This window comes from Polyodon spathula, chromosome 49 (assembly GCF_017654505.1).
Source record: "Polyodon spathula isolate WHYD16114869_AA chromosome 49, ASM1765450v1, whole genome shotgun sequence".
In the NCBI taxonomy this organism is placed as follows: domain Eukaryota; kingdom Metazoa; phylum Chordata; class Actinopteri; order Acipenseriformes; family Polyodontidae; genus Polyodon; species Polyodon spathula.
Genome location: NC_054582.1, coordinates 2,612,606 through 2,631,327, shown reverse-complemented (window position 1 = coordinate 2,631,327; position 18,722 = coordinate 2,612,606). Strand labels below are relative to the sequence as shown.

General features: G+C 37.7%; 2 protein-coding genes across 2 annotated transcripts; one reads left to right on the top strand and one right to left on the bottom strand.

The window, feature by feature from the left end:
- Window positions 1–5,455: 5,455 nt before the first annotated feature.
- LOC121306734 (serine/threonine kinase-like domain-containing protein STKLD1) lies at window positions 5,456–13,344 on the top strand. Its single transcript, XM_041238638.1, has 19 exons — window positions 5,456–5,645; window positions 6,090–6,176; window positions 6,305–6,349; window positions 6,737–6,811; window positions 7,218–7,322; window positions 7,857–7,927; window positions 8,084–8,199; window positions 8,555–8,670; window positions 8,925–9,073; window positions 9,188–9,318; window positions 9,424–9,501; window positions 9,874–9,990; window positions 10,340–10,480; window positions 10,671–10,799; window positions 11,027–11,155; window positions 11,643–11,771; window positions 12,467–12,607; window positions 12,800–12,873; window positions 13,253–13,344. Exons 1-19 carry the CDS (start codon window positions 5,496–5,498, stop codon window positions 13,298–13,300), a joined length of 2,031 nt encoding a protein of 676 aa, XP_041094572.1. The 5' UTR covers window positions 5,456–5,495; the 3' UTR covers window positions 13,301–13,344.
- On the bottom strand, window positions 13,129–17,547 carry rexo4 (REX4 homolog, 3'-5' exonuclease). The gene is made up of 8 exons (XM_041238639.1): window positions 16,942–17,547; window positions 16,305–16,648; window positions 15,891–16,043; window positions 15,427–15,620; window positions 15,187–15,275; window positions 14,786–14,860; window positions 14,557–14,631; window positions 13,129–14,211 (listed from the first exon to the last, which is right to left on the bottom strand). The coding sequence occupies exons 1-8, from the start codon at window positions 17,131–17,133 to the stop codon at window positions 14,068–14,070; spliced, it is 1,266 nt and encodes a 421-aa protein (XP_041094573.1). The 5' UTR covers window positions 17,134–17,547; the 3' UTR covers window positions 13,129–14,067.
- Window positions 17,548–18,722: the final 1,175 nt, after the last annotated feature.

The window sequence follows — 18,722 nt, the reverse complement described above, 5'->3', positions numbered from 1 at the left end:
CATTTAATTACTACATAAAGCCCATTTAAACAACTTTACCATGTATAGATATAATGTATAAATCAATGAATACTGAAACTTAGGGGTAAAGCAATAGATAGTTAAAGAGGCAGGGAAACATTATTTACAGCACCATTCTCCATCAGCCCCTTTCAAGTTGGATACAATCTAAACTAACTGTGTCATGTTTTTCTTACCCCAAACCATGCAACTTGAGCGTTATTCATTCTTAGGTTGGGGTTTGTGGAGTTTAGCAGGTCTGGTATAACAGATGATGTGTAGACCATCGAGAACCCAAAGTTGAAGTTCCCCAGAACTGCCGAAAACACAGCCAGGTACAACTTGGCATTGCTGTGGAAAAAAAAGCCATATTTGACTAGTGCACATGATTTATCCTGGCATCCCTATTTCACTTCTCTTGAATACTCTTGAATTAGATAGGGGCTCTGGATGGTGCTGTATATATAGGACTCTCCAACAACCCTTCCTCATTAATTACTGCCTCCAATTCCTGCTGGAAATTTACAGCAAGAGCCTTCTGTCTGCCCTCTGTCAAAGTCTGGGAACTGGGCTCAACCCCTCTCAATTTAGAATAATGTTTGCATAAGCACAGTTTTGAATTGCAATCACTTTGAATTTGTTTGTTTGTTGCTTTGTGCAAACTCACACAACTTCAATTTCAAACTCCACTGGGAATTCTGCAAGGTTCCTTCCTGAAAGCCATTCATTCCATTAAGGAAGAAGTCAGAAACTGGTTATTATTAAAAACAGCAAGGGAGGAGAGAGATAACAAAACTAACAGACTTCATTGGAGGTGCTGCACATTTTCTCCTTACCAGGAAATAAAACAAATCATTCTAATTCCATTCTTCTAATTGTCGTCACTAATTACTGCACCATACCATAAGTAACGGGTTATCATATATCATTCATATTTCATTGAAGGCTTTTAAATCTTGAGTCTGTCTGATATTTTGATATGTATTAATCATTACAATAAATACTCATCATTGCATCATTATGTGAACTATAGATGCATAAGAAACTAGTTCCCCAAACTATATTTGTTTTTACGGAAGTTTCCCAAATTTGCAGCACTAGAGCACTACAGCACTACTTTTCTACAAAAACATCAGCCAAAACGCTTAGAAAAGTCTTTTGCATGCACTTCAGTATGCATGTGTGTTTGATTGTTTTATTACAGTCGTTTTGTTAGACTGTATTTTCAGATATTGTGCAAACAGGAACATTCAAACAGTAACCCATCTGCTTGACTACTCATGCATGAAATCATGTTCCTGTTTCAGTTTGTTACATTGTTTGAGATGATGTCCATGTATGTTTTAGTCTCTGTATGGCTAAAATCATGTAATTATTCTGTAAAGAAATAAATATTTGTAAGTCTTTTATTATGTGCTTTTTTGCTTATGATAAAAACAGAAACATTTTTTGACACGAAACCAAATTCCGCTGACAATACCTACTTCGTATATTGCAACAGGTAGCCAAAATTTCTGTGTGATTCGCCAAATATTTTGGTCGCAAATATTTACACTGTCCTATAAAGCAGCAGACATTTATGTGTCAATTCATTTTATTTATTTATTTATTTATTTTATTCATTAATCATTTCCCTGGGACTATTGGTGATATGGCTACTGTACTGCTAATGCACCTGTAATTTAAACGAGACGCTACATAAGAAACTATTTTGCCTAAATAAACTTATATAAAATAATTATAATACAATAATGTATTTACGTGTTTACATTACATTTTTTAAATATCATTTGCGAAACACTAAACAACATTTAAGTCCAGTAATGTTATCTACTGCATGTATCCTAGCACTACAGAATAATTTGAAAAACTTCAGCAGTGTTACTAAAATATATGTTTTAAAGTACATTTAGGTATTTAATAGATTTAGGACTTTTTACAGACGATTTGTAAAGTACAACAACGTACACTGAGTTGGCTCTGAGTATTTGTACAGCACCGAGAAGTAAAGAATGACTTCTCACAAATAGTGCTTTTACCTTGTTCTTACGGGACCATTTTCGGCAGCTACAGCACCGTAGGAGGAGCGCCTGCCGTTTCCAATCAGTGGTTCTTTAGCGTCTCCCATGCTCTCAGAGCCCAGTCAGCTGTCTGGCTGACTGGGTCTTCGATCTCTGTCCAAGCTGTTATAAACTCAACACGAGTTTACTTCTCCATCCTGCTTTGCGAGTAATTGCATCACAACCCCAGAGTTTCCCGTAAGCATAGTCAATCACGAACCAGACATACTAAAAGTAAAAGTCAGGTATCTTGCAACATGAGAATTTTACAGCTGGGAACTGGAATTAACCTTTTCATGAAAGTGTGTTCTTTACTGACAGGTGGTCTTTAAGTCCAGGTGATATAAACAGATGGTCCGTGAGGTCTTTACACAAGTTGTGCTGTTTTTTTTTTTTTTAAAGACTGTCTACAACCTCACCCTGCCTCTTCTGCTTCCTAACTGCTAGTTTGTCCACTCTATCCACGATGACTTTCTCTGCTATCCCAGTCCTTCTCTCCTCACTCTCTCCACCTCTCCCCCTTGCCTCCTACTCACAAAGCTGGCCTCCAGCAGGACCTGATTTTCTCCAGAAGCTGATCCTTTCCATACCATCACCCCCTCCCCTTCTCGAACCACTTCTTCATCTCCTTTTCTCTTCTTCTACCCCCTGTCCTATCCACCTCTACCCCTTCTCTGTTTTTTGTGCCGATGTTATATTCAAGTGCTGTAGGTCAAGCCAATATTGGTGCAATGTTGTTTTTTTAGTGGTTGGGAAACTGCGCCAATGTTGGCATATGTTTGTTTTTTAGTTGTTAAAATAAAATCTTGCTGTGTAAATGCTTATTTTATTATTTCACTTCCATGACTAACAAGCCCTGTTCTGCTGAAGGTATGGCCACACCTGCCTGATTACTTCACAGACTGTTCTGTAACTCAAGTTGTTTTCCTAATTAAATATTTAACATGTTTTCAAGTCAGTGCAAAGGGACTTTTTTTTTTTTTAGATAAAAACAGTTGTACTCATATCAAACAGCTGAAGAATGTTCATAATGTTCCTCAGATTATATGTCAGTTTTTTTTACCAAAAAGATTTTATCTATACCTTATCGTTTTTGGAAGGGTGTCACAAATTTTTGTCAAAAAGGGACAGCTCATGTGAGAACACATGAGGTGAGAGTAGTGAGAGGGGAACAGCGGACAGCTCATGTGAGGGTCGAGGAATCTTTCTTTTGCTGGCAGCAATCAACAATCTGCTGAAGACCTCCCCATCAGCATTGATCAACTTTGTCTTCTCGTTCCCTGTTTTGTACTTCATTGGTTGGTTAATATTAGCAAATGTAGGTAACCTCATTTTCTTGATGGGATCAAACATAATCGCTGTTTTGCTGTGTAGCTGATTTCAATGAATATGTTGCAAGCTTCGTTTCCCAACTGATTAGCACTCAGCAGTCTGAAGGCATCATCCTCCTTGAGTGCTATACCAGTTGCACCATTGCTACGAGGTTGTGATGGGATACTGCCAGCCCCTGGACGTATTTTCTATTTTGTGTTATGTTATATTTGTATTTGTTGTATTATTATTTAAAATGTATGGTTTACTGTATGAAAAGACAATACTTTGTTATTATTGTTTACAGCCTGGATAGGGCTAAATTGCTAGTTTAGGCCAGCAGGATGCTTGTTGTGTTCTGTGTCTGTTTGTTAGTCTGTTTGTTTTGGCCATCGTGCCTTTTGATTTGTATAAATGTTATGTTTCCTGTCTGTTTAAACCTTTTATTTTTCAATAAACCTGTGGACCAGCGCGTTCATTCATACCCCAGTGCTGTCTGTGTCTGTATACAGTTTAACAAACCCCAGCTGAGGACAAGTGATGTTATTATCCTCGTGCAGGATGCGAGCCAATAAGGAAATATTGCACAGGGGATAAAAGGACTGAGAACCTGTTTCAAGGGGTTGAAACTGGCAGTGGAGACAGCTATTGGGGTTGTTGGAACGAGAGAAGGACTGTGGTTTTAAACGGGAGCGGGGAAGCTCCTGGGATGGTTTTCTTTTTCACTTCTCTTGGTTGCAATGCTTGACCAGTTACCAGTTTGACTTTTTTTTTTTTTATCTTGGTCTGGAAATCAGGGAAGTGTGACTTTTGAAAGAAGCGTTATGAACATTAATTGCCTTTTAAAACGGTACTCTATGGGGGGGCTGTACTAATGACGACACCCGAGCTTCCCTCTCTGTCGGCAGCTCTGTTATAGGCCCCTGTGAGGGGGTACCCTCCGCCCCTGTGTGTTTATATTTAATATTACTGTTCTTATTTATGCGTGTTTTAGTGTTATAGTTTTAATGTAGGTTGTCAGGTTCGAGCTTTGCGTTTCGTCTCTGCCAAACAAATAGCTCGTTAGAATGCATGGTTGACAGATAATCATTTATTGACAAATTAGCTGTCGGACAGGCATAGGTTAAACTCCGTGCAGAAAGCAGTCGAGGGATAAACCATGTAATTGATAGCCAGTGAATTCCTCGACCAGGATATAAAAACAAGCAGCTTTTGTTGGCTGGTGTTGGGGATTGTTTAGAGGTGGAAAGTTTTAAGTAGGTTGTAGCGTGTAATGCAGCAACCCAACTGGGGGAAAAAACGCGGGAAATTCCAAAATAGCACGCATAGACAAACGTTCATAAAAAAAAAAAAAAAAAGACAACATACATGTATCAGCTATATGTTTAACCAAGATAGTGTTTGTAAACAGTCTAGAGAAAATATGAATCAAAGGTAAAACATTTTGACAGTAGGACCAATTGTGTTACATTTAACGCTATGTATAGTGGTACTTTTCATTTGTGTTAAGTGTGCATATAAACGGGCACTAAAAAAATCTTGCGGTAATTCCAGTAATGGGCAACACATTGGGTACAGTGGGTTCAGTTCTGTTTTTACCTGGTCGTCTGCTCACCAAGGATGAAATGCTGACTGCAGCTTGGCTGCTGTTTTTGAAAATAGTGAAGGAAATATACTGTAAAACCATTTTCTGCACACATTAAGACACACCTGACTGGAGACATTCCAAGATTTATAAAAGTGACATTACCAAGGATCAATAGGGTTTGGTTTTATTTAAAATACATTTTTAAATATTGGTGACAATTCCCAGCAAATGGGCGAGATAGTTTCATCCCTTCACCGTCGCCTTGTGACAGCACTCAATTCTGCCGCTCAGCAATTGTCAAAAAATGTCTGCAAGCCATTTGTTGTGCAATGGTTGCAGCGCTTGCAACACAGTGTGACAGTGGTTTTTTTTTTATATCCGCAACATCCAAGAATCGTATCCGTTTTCATTGCTGGGAAGTCTCCTTCTTTATTGCAAAGACACCCCTAACGCGTAACCCATTTTCACTTTAGGGTATTTTGACAGTGCAGCAGTATAGTCGCGCTCTTGTTAGACTTGAATAAGAACGTGTGAGCATGCGCACAAACAGATTGGTCTGTGCGCTTGTGTTTTGCATTATTAGGTATCCAAGCAACACAATAAAGACAAACTCGGCGACGGAGAGATTTGAATTTACTGTATTTTGTTTTAATTTTAAAGAAACTTTAAACATGGAAAAATACGAGGTAAACAGTGTTTACTATATTGCAAAAACAGATCCACGGAAGCCTCATGTTTTTGTAACTTTTGGTATTATTATTTTTTTTATAATAAAATGTGAATTGAAAAATTTGAAACTGCAAAATTATGTTGGTTTTGGATATTGCTAATATATTGTAGAAAGCAAAAAATTATACACATTTTCTGTAAATTAAACTTGTCATATCAGTACATAATGAAGATAAGGTTTCTACACCATTTATTATTATATAAGACCTAAATAATATATATTGTACTGTGCTTGCGTCATAAATTTAAAGACCTTTATAACGTCACTTGAATTACTGGATAGATACCCGTCACATTCTAAATTGTTGCATCTCAATTATTTCCAACACAATTGCTTCTTTGTGCCACAGTCGCATTGTCATTGGCTTAATTCACTTTTTCTCCCTTTGTTTCCGTAATAGATTTTGTATAAGATGGATCCAGGAGTATATGGAAATATTTTATTTGTAAAGAACAGAAGGGATGGCAGGGATTACACAATGAAAAGGGTAGGTGATACCAAGTGCCCAGACAGCACAAACATAAGCAATCTTTCCCCTCTTTCATTGTTACCTTGCTTGACCAGTTGGGCTACTCCCTTTTGACATATTTCTAATGCATTCAATATCTCCTGCAGGTTGAATTTCTTGATGAGGGGGAGGCTAACAAAGCATTAAAAGAGGTAAGACAATCTGTGATTGTGGTTATCTGTGCTTAGAAATAGATCTTCATAATAGCACACTTTCTGTACAGTAATGGTTACCGACCTCTTCTGTCAACATGAGCTCATTGGGCTAGGATGGATGCTATGTTAAATGCAGAAGAGTGATAATATGAAACACAATTAATTAAATAATAGACAACTAATAAAAGACAGCCAAGCTCCATTTTCAACTGCTGGGGCAGATGTAAAGTAAACAGCAGTGGAAGCCTGATTAATTAGTACAATTCTGGAACTGCAGTTTATGGACTCTTCTGGTCTTTGGGCCAATTTACTTAACCCCTGTTGTAGTGTGAACTGTCCTGTAAAAAGTAAAACCTCTTTCACTTGTTAAATTTGTGTCTGCAGGCTCGTTGCCTTTTGGAGATGCATCATCCACATGTCACAGGTTACAAGGAGATTTTCATCATGTGGGACAGAAAGGTATGGGGAGAAAGTTGTATAGTCACCAGATTGGGATTATTTATACAGTAACAATGATTTTACTCATTTACTGTGCTTAGAAATTTAAAACCCAGAGAAGATCAGAATAAATATGGCTTTTTTTTTTTTTTAAAGTACTATAATCGTATTTATTCATACTGTTATTCTTAAACGTTAACCCATTCTGAAGCAACATCGCCTATCTCACCTTGAAAACCTGGACTAGATTCTCAAAGATCTTTACTCTAAATCATTAACAGCACACTTGCTTCTGAAAGGAAAAACACCCCAAATAATGTTACCAAACCAGAAATAACAACTTTAATACTAGGTACTTTCCAGCCAGCTACCATTGTGAGTCAGAGTTGCCTGTCTTGTAAGCATATCTTTTTTTTTTCCCATTTAGATATCCTCTATTGCCCTGTGTCTGGTGATGGAGTGCTCTTACATGAGGAATCTGTCTGCGACGATCAAAGCACATAGGGACAGAAGGAAACACATAGACGAAAAGGTTATATCTGCAGCTGTAAACCTAAAGACTGATTTACACTAATCCTAATTAGAACATTTTTCTCATTTGGTTTGCTTTCCAGAAATTCAAGAAAACTGAAGATGGTTGAGCATCAACCCTGAGTTGATTTTATATAAAAGAATCCTACAGTTCCACCAAAATCACTGTAAATTTGCATATTATAAACATAAAACATGCCTTCAAAAAGCTTTGTTTATTGTTTTCCTACAAGATAAGAAAATGATTCAGTTATTCAGTGTTGCAGCCTTCAGAATAAAAAGGCTGTAAATGGATTTATTTTGAACTCTGAATGTATTAGATCTCATTAGTTCTGCAATTTATGCATATTTCTATCACACATTGTTATATGTGACGTACTGTATCTTTTCTTCACACACATTCATCAAAAGCCCCATTTTATCTCATAACCTTGACCCAGCACATTTTGAATGGGTGAACCACATTAAAAAACTGGACTCTTGCTTCAGATGGTTCTGAAACACCATTGTATATTTACTGTTTTTAATTCACCAGGCGATCAGAAGATGGCTGGGTTCAATGGTGGATGCTTTAGCCTACCTTCACAAACAGAACATCATACACAGGTCAGTGGAATCACCTTGGGTTATTAAGTTTTGCAAGTTACGTACTGTACAGCTCTTTTTAAACTTGTCACTGGAGCAATAGTTTTAGTAAAGCTTTTTAGGATTTCTTGGAGCATTTATGTAAAAGTGATTGAATGTATTTATTCTTCTTTACAGAAACCTCAAGCCGTCAAACATCCTGCTGAAACAAGATTTGTCCTTCCAAGTCTCTGATTTCCAGGTTCACTCCATGGCTGATGATGAACTGAAGCTGAAGATACGAATCAAAGAAAGTAAGAGCAGAGCCATCATTGTTATTTTCACCTAAAATAAAAGAATGGTCCAGCTATGCACCACAGGGATAAACCACAGCTTGATTTTGTTACAGTACTAGGCAATCCAGCTAGATTGAATCAGTCACTTATTTTTAGGGGTAATCCTTTGAAACCATGGGTGGGTGGCTTATGCAATCAGGAGTAATTGCCCAGTGTTTTAAAATGCTCTAGCTCTGTCTTATGTTTGCAGGGTATATACTGACCAAAGCAACCACGTAGACAAACTTTTTGGTGATTTTTAGTGTTACACTGAGGAAGATATCAGCTGGAATAGTTGTTTTCTTGACCTGTCTTCCTTGCTTTATCTTGGCAGGTGTAAAAATTTGGATGGCCCCAGAAACCTTAGAGCAGTGGAACTGGAGTGAAAAATCTGATGTGTGGTCCTTGGGGTGTATCTTTCTGGAAATGCTGACATGTCACAAGTTGGATGTACGTATTGTAGAAGGAGCACTGTCATAAGAACACAATTGAATTGAAAACAAATACCTGATAAAAGTTTGGAAATGTCCAAGGAGAACACGGATAATTAGCTTTTATTTATAATACAATATTTTAGTTCGTGATTGACAACCTCAAATTCTGTACAAAACACTAAAAAAGTTGTCTGTCTTGTTTGTTTAAATTGATATTTCTGTGTTTTAGAGACTTTTGACAGCAATGTAACGGCGTGCACTCTTTTTCAGGAAAAGGCTGCTCTGTCACTGCTGCAGAAGATCAGGCAGGCTTCTGAGCACTTGGAGACTTTCCTTCAGACTCTAGATAGACCCCCTGCCCTGTGTTCTTTACTGAAGTGGATGTTACAGAGAAACCCACACCACAGAGCTACCACACTGTGAGTGAAGTGTTTGAAAAGATGCTAAACCAAGCCTGCCTCTCTGCGGTCCTCAAGGAATTGTGACACAATGTGTTTATTTTAGATGTTTGTTGTGTTGTTTTTATTATGCAGAGAGCTGGTCAGTGTCCCTTATGTTAAGGACTGCCTGACTTTGTGTGACTCTCCACTATCAGGGCTGAAAAAGAAATTGCTACCTGGGGTAACAGGAGCTCTCTGTGAGGCTGGAATTGAGCAGGTGCTAGGTAAGGGAACCCTCATTGAAGTTTTCAAAAAAAGCAGGATTTGAATACATTTTTAATGCAATTTTTGATTTAAATGACTTGCATTTTCCCCATTCCTTTTTTTAGAATTCATGAAGAAATACAACGATATAGAGGAAGCACAGATCTCGGCTATGAATGACCTGCTAAAAGCAGATCAAGACAGTGAGTGTCTTTTTATATATATAATAGATATATATATATATATATATATATATCTATATATATATATATATATATATATATGGCTTTATTCTGTGGCTTTAAAAAGTCTTTGGAAACCCCTACAGGTTTCCAAAGCGTTGCACCAGTCTTGGCAGTTAGCATTGCAGAATGAAGAACAATTATTCTGTTGGATTTACTGAATTTTAATCCAAATAAAAGATTCTGAGGGAGTGATATAAGAAATAAGCACCTGGAATCAAAAGGAGCTTATAGGAAACATATAAACAGGTGGTTAGCAGACGAAAGTTTAAAATGAAATGTGTGAGTATAAATGACTCATCCCCTAACAATATTGTTTCTTGTACTGCACAGTGTTTTCCTTGATCTCAGATGTCCTGGAAGCCGTTACCTCAACAATGAAGAGCAATGTGAACTGTGTGGAAGTGCAGCTGACGGCCTGCAGGATCCTGCAGCGTCTCTTTGTGGCAGGTATTGATTTGATGGCTCTACCTTACTCTGCCCTGTAGTCCTTCTCTGTTCTTCCTCCCATTCCCCAAGAACCTCGCATGTCTACAGTTACCTAAGGTAGTCTGAGAACACTGCTAACAGGGGTCTGTTACACCATACTTGTGGTAAATCATTTTTTATTTTTATCAAAAGCATCTGTCTGAACTCCACTTGGTGGAATTATATTTTCACTTAGCATATTTTAACTTGTTTAGCAGGTGTGAGCTTGAGGTTTTCTAGGCTTGTTATGAAAACTCATAAAGCTGGTTTTAAGTCTTGTGTACAGTAATGGAAAGTGTAATGACTCTGGCTCGGCCCTGTTTGTTTGCAGTTCTGGAGCACAGTATGGAGGAGGAGTGGATGTCCAGTGACAAGGTCATCAGCGCTGTGCTGGATGCTGTCAGAACCCATTCCACCAACCAGGAGCTGCTCTCACTCGCTTTAAATGTTCTCATGATTCTCTCAGGGAACGGTGGGTAATAGAAGGCTGTGTTTAACAGAAGCAATGCTTCCATTATAGCAATATGATATAGAATCTTTCAACTTAAAACAGTAGATGCAAGCACCCTACATGCACTCTACAATAATGGGATTAAGTACAGTTGGTATTTCCATTGTGAAAATGGTAAAGCTGAACCTGCTTTTATCTATGTGGTTTTCAGAAGTGTCAGCAGGTAAGATCGGCAAGGCAGGTGGTATCCAGGAGCTGTTGAAAGCAATGAGGACGTTCATAGACAACAGGGATATCTGCATGTCCTGCTGTGGAGCTCTCTGGAGCTTAGTGTTGAATGGTAAGATCATTATTATAGAGATCTCTGTCCAGTAGCAACTTATAGTTATGCATTTAAATGAGAAGTAAATGTAATTGTTTAGCATTACCAGTAACAGGACTCTGTGAGATGTCCCTAAAGACTTCTCTTAATACAGGTATGTATCACACAAGCTATTGTTACATTAGAACTTTATTTTAATGAACATGTAAAACATTCAACTAAAATGCCACTCTGTGCACTTCCAGGACACTGTGCTAGAATAGCATCAGCAGAGGGCGCCCTGTTGACTGTGTGCAACGCAGGAGAAGTTTACCTCCATGATGAGGTGCTGATGGAGTCTGTTTGCTCTGCACTCTGGTCATTGACTTTGCAAGGTGAGACAATGAGTTTTTCTTAACTTTCTTTTACAGAACTAGTTACAAACCAAAACCAAAAACGTGAGATGTACAGGGCTTAGGAACAAATAAACAGTAAGAAATAACTGACTAGTTAAAGATAAATTTGAGTTTAATAGTAAGCTGAAGCTTATTTCAGTGAAAGAACATAGTTATTGTTTCTGAGAATAAGTCCCTTTTGTCCAAAGAACAAGAACTTAAAATAGCTTACAACCTTTGATGTACTTAGAATAGCCAGAAAACAGAAGTAGTATTATAGCAAACAGAATTGTGATTTATCAGATAGAGTTTATAAATAAGGAAAGGTTTTTTTTAAGTTTCTATATTCAGCGGAGGTCAATTGTAAAATTAGAAGTCAATGTTTTAAATTCATTTCTGTAAGTTTTTTTGATAATGAATTAGGGGAGAGAACTTTTGCAAGCTGCTGGTGATGTACAGTAACACAGTCACGTGTTTGTTTTTAAAGGCACTTTAACAAAGGAGCATTGTGAAGCAGCAGCTCTTCTGTTATTGGATGCTCTCAAGACCCACAGAGACAGGCTGGGCGTGGTGAAAAAAGCCTGTTTAGCCCTGGCAAGTCTTGTGAGAATTTCAGGTGCATCTAGTTTTTTCTAAGGAGGTGGTGTCTGTTCAATTGATCTAATCCACCAGTGTGTCTAAATACTGCTGCTACTTATACAATTAAATAGGACTCATTGGGTACCAATATTATACAAATCAAACATCTAATTATGCATGCAAGTCTAGTGCATTACTATTTTTTATTTTTTATTTAGTAGTTGCCAATTGATTTTACTGTTTGTTTTCTCCCAATTTGAAATGTCCAATTGTATTTTTAGGCTCAGTTCCCCGCTACCACCCCTGCACTGACTCGAACACACGCTGTCCTCCGAAGCGTGTGCTGTCAGCTGATCGCTTGTTTTCACTCTGCAGGCCTGCCAAGCAGCCAACCCAGAGCTACAGTGTCGGAGGACAACGCAGCTCTGGGCAGCTTACAGGCAAGGCCACAGGCGCCCAGCCACCCTCCCCCCTGGACAACGCTCAGCCAATTGTGTGCCGCCCCCTGGGAGCTCAGTGTTGCAGCCTGGAGCACCTTTACTGGGTGCGCCACTCAGGAGCCCCAGTCCTAGTGTTGTCAGCAAGTTGGTTTGGCCATATTTCTGTAATGTGTTATGACTGCTGTCAGAAGGATGACAATAATTAACTACTTTACTTGCAAACCAGCTGTGATTTCTGTTCTGCAATTTTAAGGATTGCCTGCTAAATCAGTTATTTTCCTCTTTCCCTTAGAATTGGCAGCATTCAGAGTGCTCCTGCCCCCTGCTGGAACCAGTGGGTTACAAGTGGTTGCAGAGGTCTATTGTTATCACACTGATGATACAGAGGTGGTGGAGAATATCTGTTCTCTGTTTTTTGAGATGGTGCAGTATGGTAGGTTTTCCTATATATTTATACTTTTTTTTTGTTTGTTGCATATATTCATTTCTTTTGCTTACTCCAGCATTTCTCTCCCTTAATTAGGTGTGTAAAAAATGCACGAACAATTAAAAGTTAATACTCATAAAAAAAATTGGAATTACCAAATAATTTAGCACTAAAAGCTGACTGCAATTTCTGTTTCAGATGAAGTGGTGCCAGAGTTAATATCTTTCAAGGAGATGATTAAGCAGATACAAATTAAGTTTGCATCTAATGAGGTAAAACAGTATTTGTTAATGCTTGTTTTTTCTTCAAGGTTTCTGCTAGTTTGGCAATAGATGCAACTCTCTGAACACTCATGGAGTACTGTAGTTATTCCAGGAAAAAGGATTAGAGTGGGTTTACCACCTTCCTCACGGGTACTTCACCCAGTCATTCTGTGGTTGGATTTGAATGAAGGCAAGGCAGATTAAAAAATATGATCCAGTGAAAAAATAAGAAGGGGAGATTATTTAAGGCCATCACTACTCCATTATGTGTTCTTCCCGTACAGAGAAAAGTGTAGGAGTCTCAAAGAACAATACAATGCTGATAAAGACCATTTTACTCATTCAAAATGCATGAAAATAAGGACTTTATTGTTTTTTTTTCTTCCAGGAAATTGTTGTGATGGCTAAATCTGCTCTTTCAAAAATGCAAAACTGACAGAATTGGCATCTGTAAAAAAGAATATGAAATGATGTTGCTGGGGTACTTTTCAGAGACATAAGACCCATGCTCCAGCTTATCTTATCCCCTGGTCTTTCTAAAAAAGAAATGTTCTTAGTTAAGAATTTCATGGGGATGTTTGGAATCCGTTTGTCTCTTGTATACCATAACATTCCACGGGACAGCACAAACGAGAATACTCCAGAATATTATGAGCAATAATAAACAAGGGACCTGGATGAGGATGTGGGAATTCACTCTCTGTTAACGATGCATGGTAAACTATTTTAAAACAATTTTAACAAAGCTCTCTTTTTGGTCTATCAAGCAGTGAATAAAAAGCAAACCATTTGATCACTCTCCTCCTTACATAAATAACATTTGTTTCAGTTTTTTTTTTTTTTAATGGTAGGGTTAAACTTTTTATGAAGAAGCAGTATGCTGTCCATACAGTGGCTATGGTGAACCATGTTTTAAACACAACACATTCCATTGGTCTCAGTTCAGTTAAACCATATTTAACGATTTCCCAGAGCTTTTAGCTCAACAGACAACATAAGGGGGAGTAAAATAAACCAATATTCTACAGTTTGTGTGAAAATATCTGTTACAGAATATATGGCTTGCGCTGTGTTCTTGCTGGCAATTGTCTGTTCTACAAGCACATAACCAGAAGTACATGAAGACCATGCGATTTCTTCAGCTCAAGACAGTTCCCTTCCATTGGGAACGTGGGTTTGCAGCAACAGTTGTAAATGTATTTATTAGTGGTCGGTAGGCCGTTTCCCTTTGCCCTTTTTGCCCTCCTTTTCTGCCACATTATTCACTTTATGTCTGGCTTTTAGCTCTGCTTCCCAACGTTTTTTCACTGAAGTGTACAACTTCATTGTGGCTTGGGCATCTTGAACCTGGCAAAAAATAAACCAAACAAATAAAGGTTTGAAAATGGTCTATCCAAAGTATCTACAGCCAAAAACAACTAAAATAAAAACACATACTATCACTAATGGTAGGAAGAAAGAATGCTTAATTTACTGTACTCCATTGTATGGGAACCCTTTAATAGTATTCTGGTTTGTCATCACAGTGTTGTGAATTCTTAAGGATATAGTACAGTACCAATTGAGTTCTTAGTACACTAGTTTGAAGGACATTTCAAGCATACAAATATCACTGACAAATACCAATTGGCCACAGAGGCTGGTAAATGTTCATAAGGTTATACAAAAAAAAAGAAAATAAACAGTACTTACAGAACTGTGTTCACCTTCCTGGACTTTAACATTCAGAATCTTCTTAGAGAGAAGTTTAAGTGATGGGCGTCCACACTGTTGACAAATATAACAACAAAAAAGATGCACAGATCAGAAGAAACTCAGCTGCCAAAAGCGGCTCAGCTGACATGTCTCAGCATAACAAAACTTCAAATGTTCCTTTCTTCAATAGAAATGTTCATATTTTCTAATACAATATGCATCTTACCTGTACTATTGCTTTGAATGGTTTATATTTTTGTGTGTCCCTAATTTTTCTTTTGGGGTGATCCAGAAACAAAATCTGCAACAAACAGAAATAATGAAAACGTATAAAGAAAAAAAAAAACCCTGTGAAAACTTCTTCATGTGATCATGTGTATAATTCTGATCACGTAAAGCAGTTGATTGAATATCACGGTAGATTATGAAATGGGTGAATAACAAAGGAAATGCAACTTCTGATTATAATATGTGGTACATATTTTTACTTAAGCAAAGCACCTGAGATTAGCAATATTTATTTATTTAGATGGAGTCTAAATATAAATGTACAGAGATAGTATAGTAATGCAGTGCCCTCGCACCATAACTAAAACAACATTTAAACATAGAAGACCAGCAGCTTACCTTAAGATCATTATGTACGGCATGGCCAACCAAAATCCTTCCTTGTATGATATCAGCCACCTCTCTCTGAACTACCTTGAAATTTATTCCTGGAGAGGGGGAATAAAACAAAATAACGTTAGAAATTGTAAGTAGGTGAATAGTTTTCCCTAATAGTCTGCAGACTGCCTCCCCACCCCCTGCAGCTAAACAAACTTCACAAAATAACTATTGCCATTAAGAAAACATCCAGCCACTAACCTTTTTTGAAGTCTTGTGGTCTGATGCCACTGACAGCAGTTCTGTAATCAGTTACTTTCTCTGTAGGCTTAACGTATTTATCATAAATACATTTTCCAAAATGATTTACAATGGAGACTCGAGCCACAATGCTGTCTTCACCACTCTGCCCAACCCCCACCATTTCACAGTCCATGGCTACAGCTTTGGTCAGACTAAAATGAGAACGCTTCATTAGTTCAATCACCAGAGACATACCATTCCATTGCAATCAAGGAGAAACACTTGATTTGAACTCGGTACCAGTTTTTATTTCAGATTATGAAGAAAACTCCTATTAAAAGCAGATTGCATGTACCTGCAGTTCTCAGTTAGACGGCCCATTAGTACATACTAAGAATGAAAGAAAACCCAGGACAATCCGATCCAAAGATACACATATCTACACCACTGGTCTGTATATCAGTAGTACACTTTAAACTCACCCTTCAAACCCATGGTCCTTCACCAGTGATTTCTCCAGCTCCTGTGACTTGCTTTGTTTCACCCCCACCCTCTTCCTGGCAATATCTGCAGCTTCAGTTCCGACTGCTGCCTCGATGTCATCCGGATCCACATCATCAAACCAGATATCCGCCCTGTGGTTTAACAAAGAGGACAGACCTACTTGAAGGGGAACGCAGCCATAACACATTCCGTAGGGCTAACAAGAAACTCGCAGTCGAAAAATTACACTGACACATTTTAACAAGGCAGAGATTGATGAAAACTTGTTGTTTTTTCAGTGTGGCCAAAATTGAACTTTTTTATTAATAAATTTGCTAACGTTTGTCAAATTCATACCGTCTGCGGTATATTACACAATAAAATAATATGGTTCTACATGTCTGTGTACTTACTCAGTTGGTTTGTGTTCCACAACCTCTTTGGTCTTCCTCTTTTTATTTTTCAGATTGTTTCCCTCTGCAGTTATTTGTCCATGTGTCCTCTTCTTGTTGACTCTGCCCTTTTTCTGCTCCCCAGTCTTTCCACCACTCTTCTCAGCGGAGGTGCGGGGCTGTACGGAGTCTCCTTTGGTTTGCTTGCTGGCATGCACCTTTGTGACCTTCACAACTTGATCTTTCGTTGGGATTCCTTGAGATTGAATCTGCAGTTTTTTTTCTTTCTTCTTGGAATTGTGTTTCAAAGCAGTGGTTCCATTTTCCTGGGCTGTAGTCGTGGTCGCCTTGTTCTGGTTCAACAACTAAAGAAACATGAACAGGTCAGAAGTTAAAACAGCATACAGATAAACATGCATGTCCTTTCTAACAAGGTTTAGCAGCTCAATGTGGATGCAAACTGGCATTCTTAGAAAGGCTAACAGACATTTACATATTACTGTTGCAGATTACATATTACTGTTACATGTATTATGATGACAATTCAACCCAATATCCTTATTGCAATTATACAGTAGCCACCAAATGGCACGATGTGCTATGTAAAGAACTGCATTATATATATTCCATTAGATTATTATTATTGATGTATTCCTACCTCTTGCAGCACCTTCCAGTTAGCTGAAAACTGCTGAGAAGCCTTTGGTGGAAGCACAGCAACATTCCTGGTTGCTCCTTTCTCTGCAGCTGTCCTGAACTGCTTTTTCTTATTATTTTTCGTTTTCTGGTTGTTGTGTTTTGTTCCTTCCACGGGGGTGCTGTCAGGCGCCGTACCCGCCACTTGAGACATGATTTATTCTACTGTTTCCACTACCGCACAAGCAGCCTTGACGGAGAAGGTTTGTATCAGAAAATAAACAACGCACAGGCTACGGTATCTTAAAAAAGCGACTCTAAAGGAAATGCACAACCTCCTACAATATTTGACTGACCTGTCTCTGGAGTACACCGTTTTTTGCTAGTTAAGTATTGTAACTAAATAATGCATCGATTTGCTCAGACTTAGTAACTTTAAACAAAATCAGCGTCACTGAATTGTGATATGATGATCCGATCTTTTTCATCTAGTATGACTTAAATTGTGTGTATTTTGATCTGGCTTGATATGAGCTCAAAATTAAACCGAGCGCTTATTTGCAATCCATGTGTATCCAAAACTTTACCAAACGCACTCCATGCTGCTTCCACCTCTGTCAGCGTCACTAACAATGATGCCCCCCCGGAAACAAAACCTGTACGCGCAGTAAACAGTCCGGCCAAACACAAGTGTGAAGGCCCACTCAATTACACTGGTATTAGCTAAAGTATACCAGCCTTCTTTTCTGGTGTTGTAACTTATAAGTATAAATGTTCAATAACATCATTTGTTTTATAGAGTACCAGTGTGCGCTCTGCGACTCAATCAAACAGTTAGTAATACGCGTTTCTGAAGAGGCATGTTTTTAGCATACACTGTTAGTCACAGGTGCTGGGCGCACTATATTGTGTGTTTTATAATTGTTTTGCAATGTCTGCAAACTGTACACTCTGGAGAAAAGGCAAAGTGAGTCAGGTTCATGGTTTGTGCGTGTCGTGTATTAATTATTATATGCATCTGTTTTAGAAATATTAAGGCATGTGGGACTAGTACACAGCTCGCTGGACTGGATACTAAACAATCTCTTCTGATATTAGCAATATACTGCCATAGTCCAGGAATATACCGCTCTACTTCAATTATTTTATACAAAATATACAGGAAATATTAAGCGTTTTACCACAGAACCATTTATTTATTTAATTATTTTTTCTCTGTGAATGTTATTAATAACAACTTGCACCCCATGGGGGGTTATATTTCCATGTAGTTCATGTTTTTACTGTTTAAGATCAATTATATTTAACAATGAACTAACTTTAAAAAAAAACATAGTAATTACAACGCACGTACAAAAACTACCAACATGATAATATATATATATAGATGCATAATATATATATATATATATAATATTTGTTCATAGGTGGTTTTTTGAATTATATAAAATTATTTCAATATATATATACTGTCCCTTCATATATATATATATATATATATATATATATATATATATATATATTATAAACCCTTGAACAATACGAATATTACAAAATATGAAGAATATTAATGTATAAAGTTATTTTTAAAATCTCATTTATTTAATATTCCAGTTAATGAGTGAGGTAGTTGGTTATATGATCTAAGTTCAAATTACACGTACTGTACATAATTCATATTTATATTTACTGTACCAGCAGGTGTCGCTCTTGCTTTGTCACACCGAAGCCCCAGCAGAACTGCTGCAAATTTGCTGGGCAAAACCAGCATTGCAAGAGCGTAAAACTGTAGGTGCACTGTCA